The sequence below is a fragment of the Panthera leo genome, chromosome A1 (genome assembly GCF_018350215.1).
Source record: "Panthera leo isolate Ple1 chromosome A1, P.leo_Ple1_pat1.1, whole genome shotgun sequence".
NCBI classification, from domain to species: domain Eukaryota; kingdom Metazoa; phylum Chordata; class Mammalia; order Carnivora; family Felidae; genus Panthera; species Panthera leo.
The window spans coordinates 10010305-10026597 of NC_056679.1; the positions used below are offsets into that span (position 1 = coordinate 10010305).

At 41.0% G+C, this 16293-nt stretch overlaps 1 protein-coding gene across 1 annotated transcript in view; it reads left to right on the top strand.

Annotated features, from left to right (window-relative positions):
- The window catches only part of TEX26 (testis expressed 26), a 31539-nt gene extending 27874 nt beyond the window's left edge, over window positions 1-3665 (top strand). Inside the window, exon 8 of the mRNA XM_042945862.1 lies at window positions 3402-3665. Coding sequence (XP_042801796.1) covers window positions 3402-3493 — 92 coding nt within the window. The 3' untranslated portion in view covers window positions 3494-3665. The remainder of the gene's footprint in view (window positions 1-3401) is intronic.
- Window positions 3666-16293: the final 12628 nt, after the last annotated feature.

Below are 16293 nucleotides of genomic sequence, written 5' to 3' on the forward strand. Positions count from 1 at the left end.
TGGTGGCCGCTGGCACTTCTGTCCTTGGTTGTCTGTGTGTGTGATTTGTAATTGAGCCTTAGTGGCGCCCCCCAGGGGTGAACTGAGGACTCTTTAGATGCTTTGCAGCCTCTGCTCCACTCAGATGTACCTTCTCCAGGATTCCTAGCATAAGCTGATTCCGTTGGACTTCTCCAGTTGGGCTTTTCTCTCCAGACAAGTGAGACATGGCCTATTAGTTAACAAAGTAGCTTTGGGGCCAAGCTAGGCTTCGGTAGTTTTTCAGATCTCCTCTGTTCCTGGTGCCCTCAGGATGGGTGCTGGGGCAGGTACAAGATGCTTGTGCCCCAGAGCCTTGCCATTTTGCACGGACTTGGTGGCTTGTAGGATCTGCTTGCTATGGGGTCTTGGTTTCTCTTCCCTAGTTTTGCTTTAGAATGACCTACCCATCAGCCAGCTATGCTACAGGCTGACAAGCAAGTAGGAGGTTCCCTTTGAATTCTTATGCCCAAAACCTGCTGTCATTTTCTAGTATCTGGGACGACGCTTATGCTTTTTGGATGGCGAGTGTCTCAGCAGAGCTCATTTGTGGTAGGGCTGAGCCAGTATGCAAGAGAATAACAATCTTGGCAGATATATTAGGCTGAATGAATGATTACCACCTCAGGTTAAAGTATTTTACTGGATTATCCCTCTTAGACAGTCTCAGAGCCCAGAGCAGGTACATTTTGACAGAGAGAGGGGAAGGGGAGGGATGAAGGATATGGCCCAGGGCAGGGGCTAGGGAGGTGGTGGGGGGAGATAGGATAGAGAAGACTCCAGGAAGACACAAAATGAAGCTGGGGAAGAAGAAAGGGGGAGCAGCTGAAGGCAAATCTTTTGTTTCCAACAATTCTGAGGATCGCTGCTTGGTATTGAGTTTCTCTATGAGAACTTGAGGGGTTTGAACTAGATGTCTTTAGTGGCCATTCTGTTTTCAAAATTGTTTTAATCTCTGAGTGATTCAGACCACCAACAGCTCTGACTCTTGGGGCCTCTGTTATCTGTTGATAAGGACTGTCATCTCCCCAGGTAGTCCCCCCTCGAATGACAAAATTACCTGAAATCTGGCTTCAGATGCTTTCAACTATTACTCCCTCTCTATCTCTTCCAATCAACACTCCCAGGAATATTCCTTCCTAGGGTGTGGATTCAATGTTGTGGCGAATATATTCACGGACTCGAGAAACTTCACCGATTGAATACCTATAATGCCTACTTGATAAATACCAAGATAAATAAAAAACAAATCCTTCTTTTTTCAAGGAACTCATCGTCAGGTGTGGGAGACAGGCACACAGTGGTAATGTCGTGAGCTGTGTAATCGAAGTAGTCTTTGGGTCTGTTCCAACCCTGTGGATTGACATTGCCTGAGGGAAGGCTGCTTCTGGGAGGGAGGCTTCCTTTGAAGGTTAAGGATGAATCACCCTGACAAGAACCAGGGCCTTTCAGAGGGAGCAGAGGGAGGAGCATAAATGAAATCACGGAGACATGAGTCTGAATCTGTACGTAATAAATACAGTAGCATCTGGATTACAACTAGTAGCCTGTCTGACATTAATTTATTTAAATTGATATTAAATTGGACACAATCTCATCTTTTTTTATTAATTCACGCCAAATTTGATTCACCTCTGTTTACCTTTGGTATAAGAATGATTTTTGGTTCATTTGCTTGCTTATTTAAAATGACCTCTTTGCTGTAAGGTTTAAAATGGAGCCATTTGGGGCTTGCAATGACAAGGACTCAAACTAGCAAATGTTGAGAGTAGGGAGCAAAAAGTTGCTGGTGGGTATATCGAATAGTAGGATCACTGTAACACTTGTAACAGATCTGGCAGTTTCCCACAAAGTTAAACCAAATCTACTCCATGACCCAGAAATTCTACTTCGGGGTATTCACCCAAGAGACAAGAAAACACATGCCCGTGGAAGGACTTGTGCAAAAATGTTCACGGCCATTTTATTCTTAATAGTCCCACACCGGATACAACCCAAATTACCACCAATAGCAGAAGGTAAACAGACTGGTATGGTCACAAGATACTACTAGATCTTAAAAAGCCCCAGTGATTGGTGTATTCAACGACAAGAACTTCCAAAACATTATGCCGAGTGAGAGGAGCCAGACACAAAATCATACGTTTTGTATGTGGGCCTTTCTTCAAAGGGCTACAACAGGCAACATTTATCTGTGATGAAGGAAATCAGAAGAGTGAGTGTCTTGAGGGAGGAGGTGTTGACGGGGAAGGAGCCTGACAAGCCTTTCTGGAGTGGTGGCAGCGATCTCTATTATATGGGTATGGGTTACATACACCCAAGTGTCAACCCATCGAACTGCACGCGAAGGATCAGCGCGTTTCACTTCATGAAAAATATACCAAAATTCAAAAAACGCTGAGGTCAGAAAAGATATGGAGCAGGGTGGGGATGGCTTACAATTAAATGTTAGGTCATAAAAGCAAAGAACCACAGAGAATTGGAGAGTAAACCTGGTGCACACACGTGCACTCCTGATCTTTAGACCTGGGCTGACATTTGTAACATGGGCATTGAACTTGATGACATGGTACCACTTGCATTTTTCCTTTCTTTTGGTCTTTGCTACATAGATGACAATTGCTGGGAGTAAGAAAAATTTTACAGCTCCTCTCTGATGTATATAATACACACACGCGCGCGCGCACACGTATATGTAATGACGATTAGGGAACCATGGATGTTCTGACTCAGACAAGGCTCCTTTACTTTCCAGATGAGGAAATGGAGGCCAGAAGGTTGAAGGGCCCTCTCGTGGTCAGTTATTACTCAAAGATAGCAAAGCGTACCAAGGTTTGTTGGCAGAAGTAATAGCCCTGGCTTCAAGAAGCTCTTGAACAGTAGCCTCTATGGTTTTATGTCATCACGGTTTATTACTGTGTTCTCAGTAGTAAAGGACAAGGCTATCCTATTTATTGTCTTTTATGGACCAGGCCCTGCCCAGGTGCTTCTCACATAGCATTCCTAACCCAGTCCAGCAAAGGTGCAAGGTAAGCGCTATTATATATATTCAAAGACAAGGAAGTGAAGAGATGGAGAGGCCATGTGACTTGCCAAAGCTCGCGAGCACGGAAACAAAACTTAAGTCACTTTCATTCCAAACTCCATGCCCTTTCCAGGAAGACTTGCTGATCCTTTGAATATGAAGTGTACTCTTTTTAATCCATACTTATACAATTGTGCCTTTCTAGGTATTAGACATATGCCCTTTGATATTTTGGTCCCATCAAATTTGTATATAGAGCGCTATTCTCAGATATTTTTCCTCCTTCCTAGAATTTCTCTATTTAGTGCTTAAGTAGTTAAATGGAAGATTTCATCCTGTTTTTCTTCATAATTTTCAGACAGACAAATTCTTGATCGCTTTATTCGCTCTCACTGTGGCGTTGACATGGGACAGGAAAATAACGGAAACGGTTCAAATGAAGAAAATTGAAAATCAATGAAAGCACCGGGTCAGAGGGCCTACTGAGTCATTTTTTCAATAATGAAAAAATAATAAGATCCAAATTGTTCTAAATAATTTATTCGTGATGCTGTGTAATTTTGTTTTTTTTGTTTTTAAACAATAAAATCATTTAAGGTCATAAATCCTTCCCACCACCATAGCTTTAAGTGTATCTAATAGATTTTGCTGTAATGTTTTGTCCTATTATCTTTTGGATACTTAATTTGTGGTTTCAGTTTTGATATCCTCTTAGACCCAGAAATTATGCCAAGGAGGTTTCTTAATTTTCCAATAATTAGAGGATTTTAAAAAAACGTGTAATTGTTGATTGCCTGTTTGAAAGTTAAAAATATATATATTTGCTTTGAAAAATACACCAAAGTTTTCTTTCGTTGTGCATATGATTAATTTGTAGATTACATGAATATAAGAGGAGAAAAAAATGTGTAGGTTATTGTGTTTCTCACATCGTGTCTATCTTTGCTTGTATACTTGAACTGTCAAATTCTGAAAGAATAATATTAAAAACAGCCCACAGTAAAAATGTTTTCATTAATGTCTCCTTGGATTTCATATATTTATATTTATATATGTAAATATATAATATATAGCTGCTATGTTGTTTGTCAATGTTCATGACTCATAGAGCTTTTTCAGTGATTAGTTTCCTACTCATTACATGCTCTTCCTCTTTGACCTCATTAATAATTTTGGCCATGAATTACCTTGAAGCTGATATTAGTGTTGCCATCCATGTTGGGCTTGCTTTTCTTTGCCTTTTCTTGGTATATCTTTGCCTTCCCTTAATTTCCAATCTTTCCTTGTAGCATTGTTTCAGTATGCTTCCAGAAATACCTTATGCCTGGGTTTTATATTGTAACTAATGAAAGTCTTTATCTTTTGCCAGGAGAATTTAGTCAGTAATTATGATGCTTGACATACTTGCTTTTATGATTGCCATATTAGTTTTTGTTATTCTTTATTGTTCTTTTTAGATTTACTTTTAAATTTTTTCTTTATTTTTTCTTAAGCCATTAATTTTTATTATTTTTAATGTTTATTTATTTATTTTGAGAGAGAGAGAGAGAGAGCACGAGTGGGGGAGAGGCAAAGAGAGAGAGAGGGAGAGAGAGAATCCCAAGTAGGGCCTATGCTGTCGGTGCGGAACCTGACAGAGGTCTCGATCTCACAAACCGTGACATCATGACCTGAGCTGGAATCAAGAGTCAGATGCTTAACTGACTGGGCCATCCAGGTGCCCCTGATTTTTAAATTATACTATTTTTTGAATTAAAAGCAGTTTTTGAAAAGTCATACATGGCCATTGCTGAATTTGGGGTTCTCTATTAAAATAAAAAATTACACAATTCCTATGTTTCCAGTGCCTTTTCCTTCACAACTCCTCCCTTCCCCACTTACTGATGGGAGATATTTTATTTCCCCATCTCGTAGTGTACTTCCTGTCCCATCCCCACACGCACATGTACACACACGCTCACACACACTTCACTGCTGAGGGAGTTTGGAATTTTTGCTTCAAGCTCTTCTTAAGGATTTCCTTGCAATTTCCTTTCCTATTTAAAGAAGATGTAAGGCATATAATTTTCAGTCACATCATCAGTATCATCCACTTATATTTAACTATCACCGGTTCCTCCATTCTTTTGTCTTCCTAAATGATGAGATCCGTGCTCTGACTTACTTTTATCTGGTTAGAATAGTTTCTATGGATTTTCTCAGATGGGTTCCCAGGATGGTAACACACTGAACCTTACTTATCCCACAAGGTCATTCTTTTGACCTTTTGTCTTAATTAAATGGTATCTTGTCTGGCTGTAGAATTCTTGGAACTAACTTTGATTTTCTCAATTGCCCACAGGTATTCTACTGTCTTGTTGAGAGTACAGTTTATAAGTCAGATACTGGTCTAGTTCAATTACTGCCATACGTGATCTGGGTTTTGTGAGTGTGTGTGTGTGTGTGTGTGTGTGTGCACATGTGTGTGCTTCCTGGAGGTTTATAAGATTCTCTCGTTATCTTTAGACTATTTCGGTAACTTTTTGAAGCTATGTTCAGTTTCATTTGGAATTTTTCTTTAACTTCAGGTAATTTCTTTTATTTCACCTTTTGTTATTATGGCCTTTCTCTATGGAACACTCTATGCTACCTTTTCTCCTTCTGAATATAATAATATTTGCAGCAGAGGCCTCCTGGATCTGTCCTTTTAGTCTTTTGCCTTTTTGTTTATAGTTGTCATTTTTAAAAATGGTTTTAACTTCTGTTGTATGTTTCTTCCTTTTGCTCACTCAAAACATCAGTTTGGTTCTTAGCAATGATCCTTCTGTTTGCCACATTTTATTTATTTATTTAAAAAAATTGTTTTTAACATTTATTCATTTTTGAGACAGAGAGAGAGAGAGCATGAACAGGGGAGGGGCAGAGAGAGAGGGAGACACAGAATCTGAAACAGGCTCCAGGCTCTCAGCTGTCAGCACAGAGCCCGACGCGGGGCTCGAACCCACGGACCGCGAGATCATGACCTGAGCCGAAGTCGGACGCTTAACCAACTGAGCCACCCAGGCGCCCTGTGTTTGCCACATTTTAAAATCCAGGCATCAAATTTTATTTTAGCTTTAGTTTTAGAAAGTGTTTTTTTCACTCTATGATTGAATCTCCTTGAGAGTTTACTTCTCTTTTGTTAAACTTATCCTTACCTTCTTCGTTGACTCTGCCTCAATTGGAGCCACCTTTTCTAATTATTGGGTCTGGTCTTTTCCCTCAATGTATAGAGTACTCATAAAGGATATCATAGGTTGTCTGCCCTCAGGCTAGGTCAGTCCCCTGGGGCCTCTGAGCCAAGAAAAATGAGCCTTAGGGGAAGGCCCGTCAGTATTTGTTTACCAGCTGAGCAGTGAAGGGCTTGGCTAATAGAGGGGCCCTTGCTACTGAAGGGCAGGGGAGAGTCCCATGCTCCCTCTGGCTCCTCCAAGAAGGGGATGAACAACTCTTTCTCAACTGCACAGACTGGGAAGAGTGTTGCAAACCCCTCCAGGTTTTGTATGGTCATCGGGCTTGGACAGGTTGTCTCGGAACCACAAGCGACAAGGGGACAGGTGTAGTGCTTCTGGAAGGTATATTCCCACATCTGCCCATTGGGGCCCATCAGAGAACCTTGAAACGTAGATCCTTGCTCTGGGCTTCTCCCATGGCTCGGTGCCTACTGCTCTACCATGGCACAAAGATTCGAGGGGAATAAAGATCTGTACCTACTCTGAATTTCTGACGAATCTGTGACTTCACACAAGGCCCGGGCCCCGCTCAGTAATGTGCAGTTTGGTCGTTGTGAGGTATTGGAGTGCATCGGAAGCTCTTTAAAGATAAGACTTCTCAGCCTCACTCTCTCTACTTCCCCGGAAGCTGTGTGGGGGCATTCTCTCCTCTGCTCCCTGCCCTGAATAACGATTACCGGCAAGATTTGCGTGGGGAGGCAGCTTGACCACACAGCGTTTTATGGATCTCTTGTTTGCACCTGTCCTACTTTCCATTTCCATTTTGTATGAAAGCAACAATATCCCAATGGTGTCTCTTTAAGATGGGTAATTTTCTACCTATAAGCTGGTGTTTGCCCCGCTTGGGCCAGCACTCGAACATCAAATCAAGCTGCTGTTGATGTCTTTCTTGGAGTTCTAGGGATTTCGCTGTGGCCAGACAGTAATTTCACATGGATTCACTCTTAGTTTAGTGTGTGTAGTGTGGGGCTTCCTGACTGTCCTTACAACACTCACTCCAAAGCACGGTCCACACACCACTGGGATCCTGTGACAAATACGAAACAACGAGTAGCCACTTCAGTCGATATTTATTGAACACCTACTTAGTCTGCAGTATTTTGTTACAGCAGCCCAAATAGACTCATACACCTACCCCAGCTGACCTGCCCCACTGACCCACAAATTGTGAGTGAAAAATAAATGGTTTGCGTTGCATGCCGCTGAGATTAATGTAACCATAGCTAACCGATTCACGCACAGTATTTATTTAGATGAGACATTTCGGGGAAACCTCAAAACAAAATGAAAGGCTTGGTACAATCAGTTCTCCCTCTTAAAAATATTAAGTCTGAACACCACTAAAAACTGGGTAGTGTTTAAAAAGTGGTTGTCTTTTAACATAGGAGAGGGCGGTTGTGTTTCCTTTGTGTTTTAAAGCCTGCCAAATGGTGAAGGCATTGGAAACATTGAAAACTTCAAAGGTTCTCCTGAGGCCAGTAGCCACTGGTTATTTTAACGTGGCAAAGGATGTGAATGATTGCTTTGCTATGGTTCCTTCTCAGAGCATATTGTCAAGACCAGATCAGTCAATGCATCCGACGTGAATTAATTATGTGGTCCTAGTATCTCTATTACCGTATTTCAAAGAGAGTTGCATTTCAACACAGATAATGATTCTGAACTTGTTTCTCTTGTGGAATCCCCTGATGGTTTTCTTTTTTTTGATTCCCTTTCCACTCTCTTGCAAAACTCACCCCCGCACACACATCCAATCAAAAAAAAAAAAAAAAATACATACATCACAGATTTTTATACTTTCCAGAAACATCTGTTCTTTGTTTTTAACCTCTTGAGGAAACTGCGATATAAATATGTTTAAATTTGTTCTGTTTTGTTTAAAAAATGCTTTCGCGAACGGAAGAGTCGAAAAGTAACATCACTTTAAATTAAAGACTGCAGTAATTTATTTTAAAAAAATAAGAGGAAAAGAGAAAAATCACCATGGTGCATATGTAGTGGAATTTTCATTATGTGCTAAGAACCTCTCTGTACAGCAAGTATAGGACAGAGCGGTGCTTCTTAACCTTGGCTGCACAACAGAATGGCCTAGAGAGATTTTGATGCGGGACTCGATCTCATGAACCACGAGATCATGACCTGAGCTGAAAATAAGAGTCAGGCATTCAACCAACTGAGCCACCCAGGTGCCCCTGTCTCCATTTAAAGTGGGCCTCCTTGTGTGTGTATATACCACATCTTTTTCTATTCATCAGTCAATGGGCATTTGGGCTGTTTCCATAATTTGGCTATTGCAGATAATGCTGAAATATCAGGGTGTGTGTATCCCTTTGAATTAGTATTTTGTGGGTGGGGGGATGGTTTAAATAGGTGATGGGGATTAAGGAGTGCACTTGTTGTGTTGAGCACGGGGTATCCTATGGAAGTGTTGAATCGCTATATTGTACGCTGTATGTTAACCGACCGGAATTTAAATAAAAACTTAAAAAATGGGGGTGCCCGGATGGCTCAGTGGGTTGAGCAGCTGACTTTTGATTTTGGCTCAGGTCATGCATGATATCAAGGTTTGTGGATTCGAGCCCCGCCTTGGGCTCTGTGCTGACAGTGTGAAGTTTCCTTGGAATTAATTCTCTCTCTCCCCCTCTCTCTCTGCTCCTTCCCCACCCTCTCCTGCTTGCTCTCCCTCTCTCAAAATAAATAAGTAAATAAAAGAAAGAAAGAAAGAAAGAAAGAAAGAAAGAAATCTTTAAAAACCTTTAAAAAATGAAAATTAAAAAAATAAAGTAGGTTTCTTGTAGATAGCAAATAATTAGACTTGCTTTTATTTTCAATCTGATAATCTCTCTCTCAATTAGTGAGCTCATGCCATTCACCTTTAATGTGATTATCGGTACGACTGGATTAAAATGTTTCATTTTGATATCTGTTTTCCATTTTATTTCATATCTTCTTTTTTCCCTCTTTTTCTATCTTCTCGTGGATTGATATCAGATATTTTTTGAATCAGTTGGATTGATCCAGATTATTTTTATTATTCCGTCTTTGTCTCCCTATTATTATGTATGCTGTTTTCCAAATATTTTCTAGTGCTTGCCTTAGTTTCTCCAATATACATCTTGAAGTAGTATGCATCCTCTATCAAATATTTTACTGCCTCCTATGAGTTTAAAGACCTCATAATTTTATATGCCTAATTCCCTCCTTCTTTCTTTTATGCTATTGTTATCATACATTTTCTTTTCACCTATGTTATAAATATGCAACAGACTACTATTCTTTTTAGATAGCTTTCTTTTAGAAAAATCAAATTTGATGTTATCTTTGTTGTATCTCCAGAACTCTCCATTTCTTTGTGTAGGTCTGAGTTTCTGTCTGATGCCATATTCTTTAACATTCCCAAAGCTTTTCCTTCTGGTAGACTTTTGCGTGAGGATTAAGGTTAATCTTATCAGGAGCTGGGCTGAGTTTGAGGTTACTTGTTGCTAGGATTACCCTCGGTACAACAAAACCTACAAATTTTTCTCAGTTTCTGTTTGAGAATGTCTCTATTTCGCTTTCAGTTATGGAAGATATTTTTTGAGCTATAGAATTTTTGCTTGACAGATTTCTTTTCTTTCAACTATAATGCCCGAGGTTGCGAAACCGCCCACAAGAGACCACCAGAGTCGTAAGTCAAAGCCAAGCGGCAAGGGTCGTTTATTGCAGGTTCCAACCTGAACCTCCGCGCACTCGCTGCCAGTGACGCTAAGAGGCCCCGATCAGGGTTGGTACAGCGTTTTTATAGACAGAGACAATTAGCATAGGGGAGGTTTCAGGTTATGAGGGGCCTGATTGGTTGATTTTAAAGTAAAGACATTTGTTGTTCTCTGATTGGGCGTCCTTTGTCTGTCCTTTGGTGGGAAGGCTTTGTCCGTTACTTGTGGCGGGAGAAAAGGGGGGAAGGGGGAAGGGGAAGAATGTGTTAAGCAAGCAAGATTACAGAAGCGAGAAAATGCTGGTTAGTAAGTATTTCCGTGATCTTAGGGTATAGCAAACTAAGTCTAGAAAAATTTAACGGTGCTCACATCGAACAATAGGCAAGACATACAAAATTTTAAATTCATTCTTTACAATTTCTTTTCTTTCAACATTTTAATGGTGTTCTTCCTTTGCCTTATTGCTTGTGTCATTTCTAACAAGGGGCGCCCTAATTCTTATCTTTATTCCTCTGTAATATGTCTTTCTTTGGTGACTGCCTTCAAAATTTTGTTTCTTTTTTTTTCCAAGGAGTTTGACTATAATATTAAGGTTTTTGTTTATCCTTTTGTTTGGCTTTGGTATTTACCCTGCTTGATGTTCTCTGAGCTTCTTAAATCTATGGTTTGGTTTCTGTCATTGATTTGGGGAAATTCTTAGCCATTATTCCTTCAGAGAGTTCTTCTGCCCTGTTCTCTTGTCTTCTGCTTCTATGATGCTAAGCACACGTATATTACTTGGCATTGTCACTCAGCTCTGAAATATTCTGTTTTGTTCTTTTTTTTTTTTTTTTTCTGCTCTATTTTCTCTTTGTGTTTCAGTTTCGCTAATGTCTATCGGCCAGTCATCAAGTTCACTGATTCTTTTCTTGATTGTGTCACGTCTACTGATCAGCCCATCAAAGGGGGGGGCTCTTCATCTCGATGTCTACATTCTTCATTTCTGGCATTTCCATTTGATTCTTTCTTGTGGTTTGCATCTCTGTGCTGACCTTACCTGTTTGGTATTGCATACTGTCTACATTTCCATTAGACTTTAATATATTCATGGTAGTTGTTTAAAACTTCCCATTACATAGTTCCAACATCGGTGCCATAGCTGAGTCTTGTTCTGTTGATGGCTTTGTCTCTTGACAGTGTACTGTTTTTTTTTTTTTTTAAATTGTCCTTACATGTGCCTCATAACTTTTTTGCTGGAAGCTGAACATCTTGCGTACGACAGTAGAATCTGGAGTGAACAGTTCTCATGACTGGGTACTGTTATGCTTTGTCTTCTAGTAGACCTTTGGTGTGGGAGTTAGCGTTCCTTCCGTCAGGTTTGTTGTTGCTATGGTTACCCTGGGTGCACCACAGGTTTCAGATTCCTCTAACGATACCTTGTAGTGGAACAGTACCTTGTACCATAGCAGCTGGCTTTCCAGAGACTTTCAATTCCTGCTCCTTCCCCAGCGTTAGGTGTCTCCTGTACGATGCACCTCATTGTGGGTGTATTTCCACACTTGTAGCTCTGTTGGCAGTATTCTACTGTTACTTGTCACTCAGCTTGTTAGCGTCGTGGTGGGGATGTTCTCTGGTGCACTGGCTAAGCCTTATTCCTAGGCTGATACTAGGTCCCCAGGTCTTGGGATGTGGCCTTCTCAGGACTCCTGCCTCCCCTCTAGCTATAGTTCTGAGCCCAGTCCTTGTGCCTGTCCCTTTCCCATGAATAGAGGATACTTTCATTTCCCTTCCCTCAGCAGCAGTGGGTTTTCCCCTAGGCCCTAGAGGCAGTATTATTTTCTCCCCCCTTATAGAATAAAGCTTTTATTCCATAGGAGAGATAGGGAAAGGGATCGGGGCTTCCTGCTCCTCCTGTGGTAGCTACTCTCCCTAAAGCCTGCACCATATTTTCCCTGGAGAGTCACAAGTCCCTCCCATGAACTCCCGGTGGGGTCCATGGAGAAGTCTGCAAGGGGGTGGGAGATCCCCCAAGTCCCGCGGCCTCAACGGGCTCCACACTCTACTGCCAGCCCGTGTTTAGTTTCTATCAAATCACCAACTGTTCTTGCAGAATTCTTTCTGGCGTCCAGCTGCTTCTGTCCTAGGTTAAGCAAATATCAGTTCCCATCTCGCCGCGCAGGTGCCCGTGTCTCCTTAGATTTGGGGCTAGTTGGTTTGCCCTGTGACCCCAACTCTGTGACAGGCACAAAAAAATTTGCGAACTTGCAGTTTGTCCAGGTTTCCGTGGTGGTTGTTCTTATCGGGGTGGGAATTATACCTTTTCCTCCTCTCCAGAGCCCTGAGAGGAAGCTGAAAGTCAGAAATAGGGTTTTTAGTTGAAGTTTTCTGTCTTTTAACAGTTTCTAACTTCCACTTATAAATAAGTCCCGAGGATGCAATGTACAGCATGAAGACGATGATTTGCTATATTGTATATTTGGAAGCTGCTAAGACAATGGATCTTAAACGTTCTCATCACAAGAAAAAAATGTGTCACTATATAAAATGATGGATATTAATTAAATTTATTGTGGTGATCATTTCACAATACCAACATGTATCAAGTCATTGGATTGTGTGCCTTAAATTTATACAATGTTATATATCGATTATATCTCAATAAAACTAAAAAGATGTGACTTTTTTTGCATGTTACAGATATCTCACTAAAAAATCATACAGTGTTTTTAAAATCGTGTTGACTAGGGGTGCCTGGGTGGGTCAGTCAATTGGGCGTCCGACTTTGACTCAGGTCATGATCTCGCGGTCTGTGGGTTTGAGCCCCGCATCAGGCTCTGTTCTGACAGCTGGGAGCCTGGAGCCTACTTCAGATTCTGTGTCTCCTTCTCTCTCTGCCCCCCGCCCCCAATTGTGCTCTGCCTCTGTCTCTCAAGAATAAATAAATGTAAAAAAATTTTTAAAAAATCGTGTTGACTGTTTTTAAGCAATTGATGGATATAATTAATCAGTAGTCAGTTATTAATTAATTTTACTAGTTTTTAAGTTTTATTTTATTAGCTTAATGTTTCTTGTTTTTATAGTAATTATAAAATACTTTGGGTAACATTTAATCAGAAACGTACAGGACCCATATGAAGAAAACTCATAAAATTCTCTAAGGAACATGAAGTAAGTCTTGAGGAAATAAAGAGGGGGTGCAGTTTCATACAGAAGATTCAATATTGCACAAATGTCACTTTTTCTTAAATCGACTTATAAATTTAATACCAATAGAATTTTTAACTGTAGCTTCATGAGTGTATATAACTTGACAAAAAATTCCAAAGCTCGCTTGGAAAGAATAAATGTCAAGAATAACCAGGAAATTTTTAATCCAGAAGATAATTGGAGAAAATAATTAGGAGAAAATTTCCCTTATAAATATTAAAATGTGTCATAAAGTTGCCATACTACACTCTGTCATAGGTGGAGGGAAAATGAACAGATTAATGAAAAAAAATAGGCAAGGAAAAGACTAAAACATATATGGGAATGTGGTATTTAATCAAGATGCCAGTACAAAACTGTATGAAGGAAATGGCTTATCAAATAAATGCCACTGAAAGCCAACCATGGAGGCAAAAAGACATATCTATACATCATTCCCTTAATAAATGGCAGAACGGATTAAATAAACAAATGTAAAATGTTTAAAACATGAAATCTTCCAGGCACCAGAATATTTTGTTTTCCTAGTGAGGGTAAAAAACACAGATTCTTAAATAAAGAGACTATAAAATCTGTCCACTTCCCCAACTCCAAAACAACCTTGACCGTAAGAAAATGAGAGACAACTGAAAAAGTATTCACATCACCTATAACAAAGTAGCAATAGTATATTCAGATCGTTTTTACAAATCAACCAGAAGTTAACAAACACCTTGATGGAAAAATGGGCAAAGGCTTGCCATGTTGGCAAAGATGAACCAAACAGTGTTGGCAAGGGTGGGAAAGGATGTCCTCATGCGTGGTTATGATGTGTATTACTTTGTAACAAGTGACCAGGAACTGGGCGGCCTGAAAGCAACGAAAATTATTGTCTCACCGTTTGGGAGGCGAGAAATTGGAGATCAAGGGGGAAACTGGCAGGGTCATGCTCCCTCCAAAGCCTCTAGGGGAGAATCCTATGATTCTTCCAGCTTCTGGTAAACCTAGGTGTTTCCTGATTTGTAGAAACATCAATTCAACCTCTGCCTCCAATGTCACATGGCATTCTTTCTGTGTCTTTGTGTCTTCACAAGACCATCTCACCTCTGTGTCTCTGTCCAAATTTCCCTCTTCTTATAAGGACACTGATCACATCAGACAAGGGCCCACCCTAATCCAGTCTGATCCCAGTTTGGCAACATGTTTCAGAGTCCCTTTCACGAATTTACCACAATAAGATCTTTGGATAAATGGGAGAAGTTACATGTGCAGTTTATTTTTTAAATCAAAGATCTATGAAACTGGGGAAAAGTGTCAATGACTATTATGTCCATTAATAGGGGAATGTTAAGAGGCACCTGGGTGGTTCAGTCAGCTGGGCGTCCAACTTCAGCTCAGGTCATGATCTCATGGTTTGTGAGTTCAAGCCCCGCATAGGGCTCTGTGCTGACAGTTCAGAGCCTGGAGCCTGTTTCACATTCTGTGTCTCCCTCTCTCTGTCCCTCCCCCATTTGCTCTCTGTCTCTCTCTCTCTTAAAAAGTAAACATTAATTTTTTTTTTTTTAAAAAGGGAATGTTAAGTAAATTCAGAACGTAACACCATGCACACAGTTAGGTCTCTATTTTTTTAATGTTTGTTTATTTTTGAGAGAGAGAGACACAGAGCACAAGCAGGGGAGGAATAGAGAGAGAGGGAGACACAGAATCCAAAGCAGACTCCAGGCTCTGAGCTGTCAGTACAGAGCCTGATGCGGGGTTCGAACCCACAAATCATGAGATCATGACCTGAGCCAAAGTCAGATGCTTCACCGACTGAGCCACCCAGGCCCCCCTACATCTCTGCTTATTGACAAAGAAACCCAGTCTAGACATCTTGCTAAGTGAAAAAAAGTGACATGATGTCATTTCTATAAAATTACACAACTTCACATTAATGTAAAATAAAAAAAGGAATACACCGATGTCCACCATAGTATGCTTTATCTCGAGGAATGCATATCAGAGTGCTACCAGAGGATATCTCACAGGTAGTGCCTAAAGTTAGAGCATTTCCACACTTTGTGTAAAACATCAGGAGAGACGAAAGGGGACGCAGCTGTAGTGAAGTTCAGGGGACCCCACACTTGAGAACAGAGAGCCAAGCTGGCACATCTCAAAGCAGAAATCTCAGATGGGTCCCATCTGAGCTGGGCTGCTTTCTTCACGTGTAAACCCCACACTTCAGGGGGTTGACCCAGAGAATAAGCAGATGAAGTTTTGGGACCGACGGGCAAACCGAGAAGTGCCATTCATTCTCGCTTCTCCTATTCCAGACATAGTTCTAGCCTCTGGGGATTCAGCTGGAAAAGAGATCAATTTATATCCATGGAGCTTATGTTCTTGAAGGTAGAAAATTGATAACTAATAAATGCATGATACAATGACAGTTCCAGTAGGGTGAAGGAAACGTACATATAATACAAATATGTATTTCACATGTAATACACCGGTGTCGAATTCAGGAGTATGAAGGAAAATACAGCAGACTAACCACAGAGAGACATGAGGGGTTGCTATTTTAGGTGGGGTGGTCAGGAAGGCCTAAGGTGGCCTTGAGCTCATTCCGAGCCGACAGAAGCCACGGAGGAAGGCAGAATCTTGCGGATATCTAGAGGCAGGGCCTTCCAGGTAGGGGAAGAGCGGCAGAAGCCCTGCGTGTACTAAGAGAAGGTCAGTGTGGTCCTAGATAACCCAGCAGGGAATGGTAGGAGGAGATAAGGTCAGGAAGAGAGAAAGGCAGGCAGGTCACAGGAGCCTCTGACGCTATGGATTTTGCATTGCATTTCGCTTGAACGAGATGAGAGTCATGGCGGGGTTTTGAGCAGAGGATTGACATTATCCAACTTCTGTTTTTAAAAGATGGCTCTCTACACAGCATATAGAGCAGGGAGGCAGAAATGAAAACAGGGAGACCGACCGGAGGCTCGTGGCAATGGCCAGGCAAGAGACGTAGGTTGCTTGGACCAAGAGGAGGTGTTGGTGGAGAAAGCAAGGAATGGTTGGACTCTGAAGGGGTTTCAAAGGTAGAACCTATAGAATTTGTCAGTGGACTGAACGTGTGTTTGCAAGGGAAAGAGGATGAGATGACCTCAAGGATTTT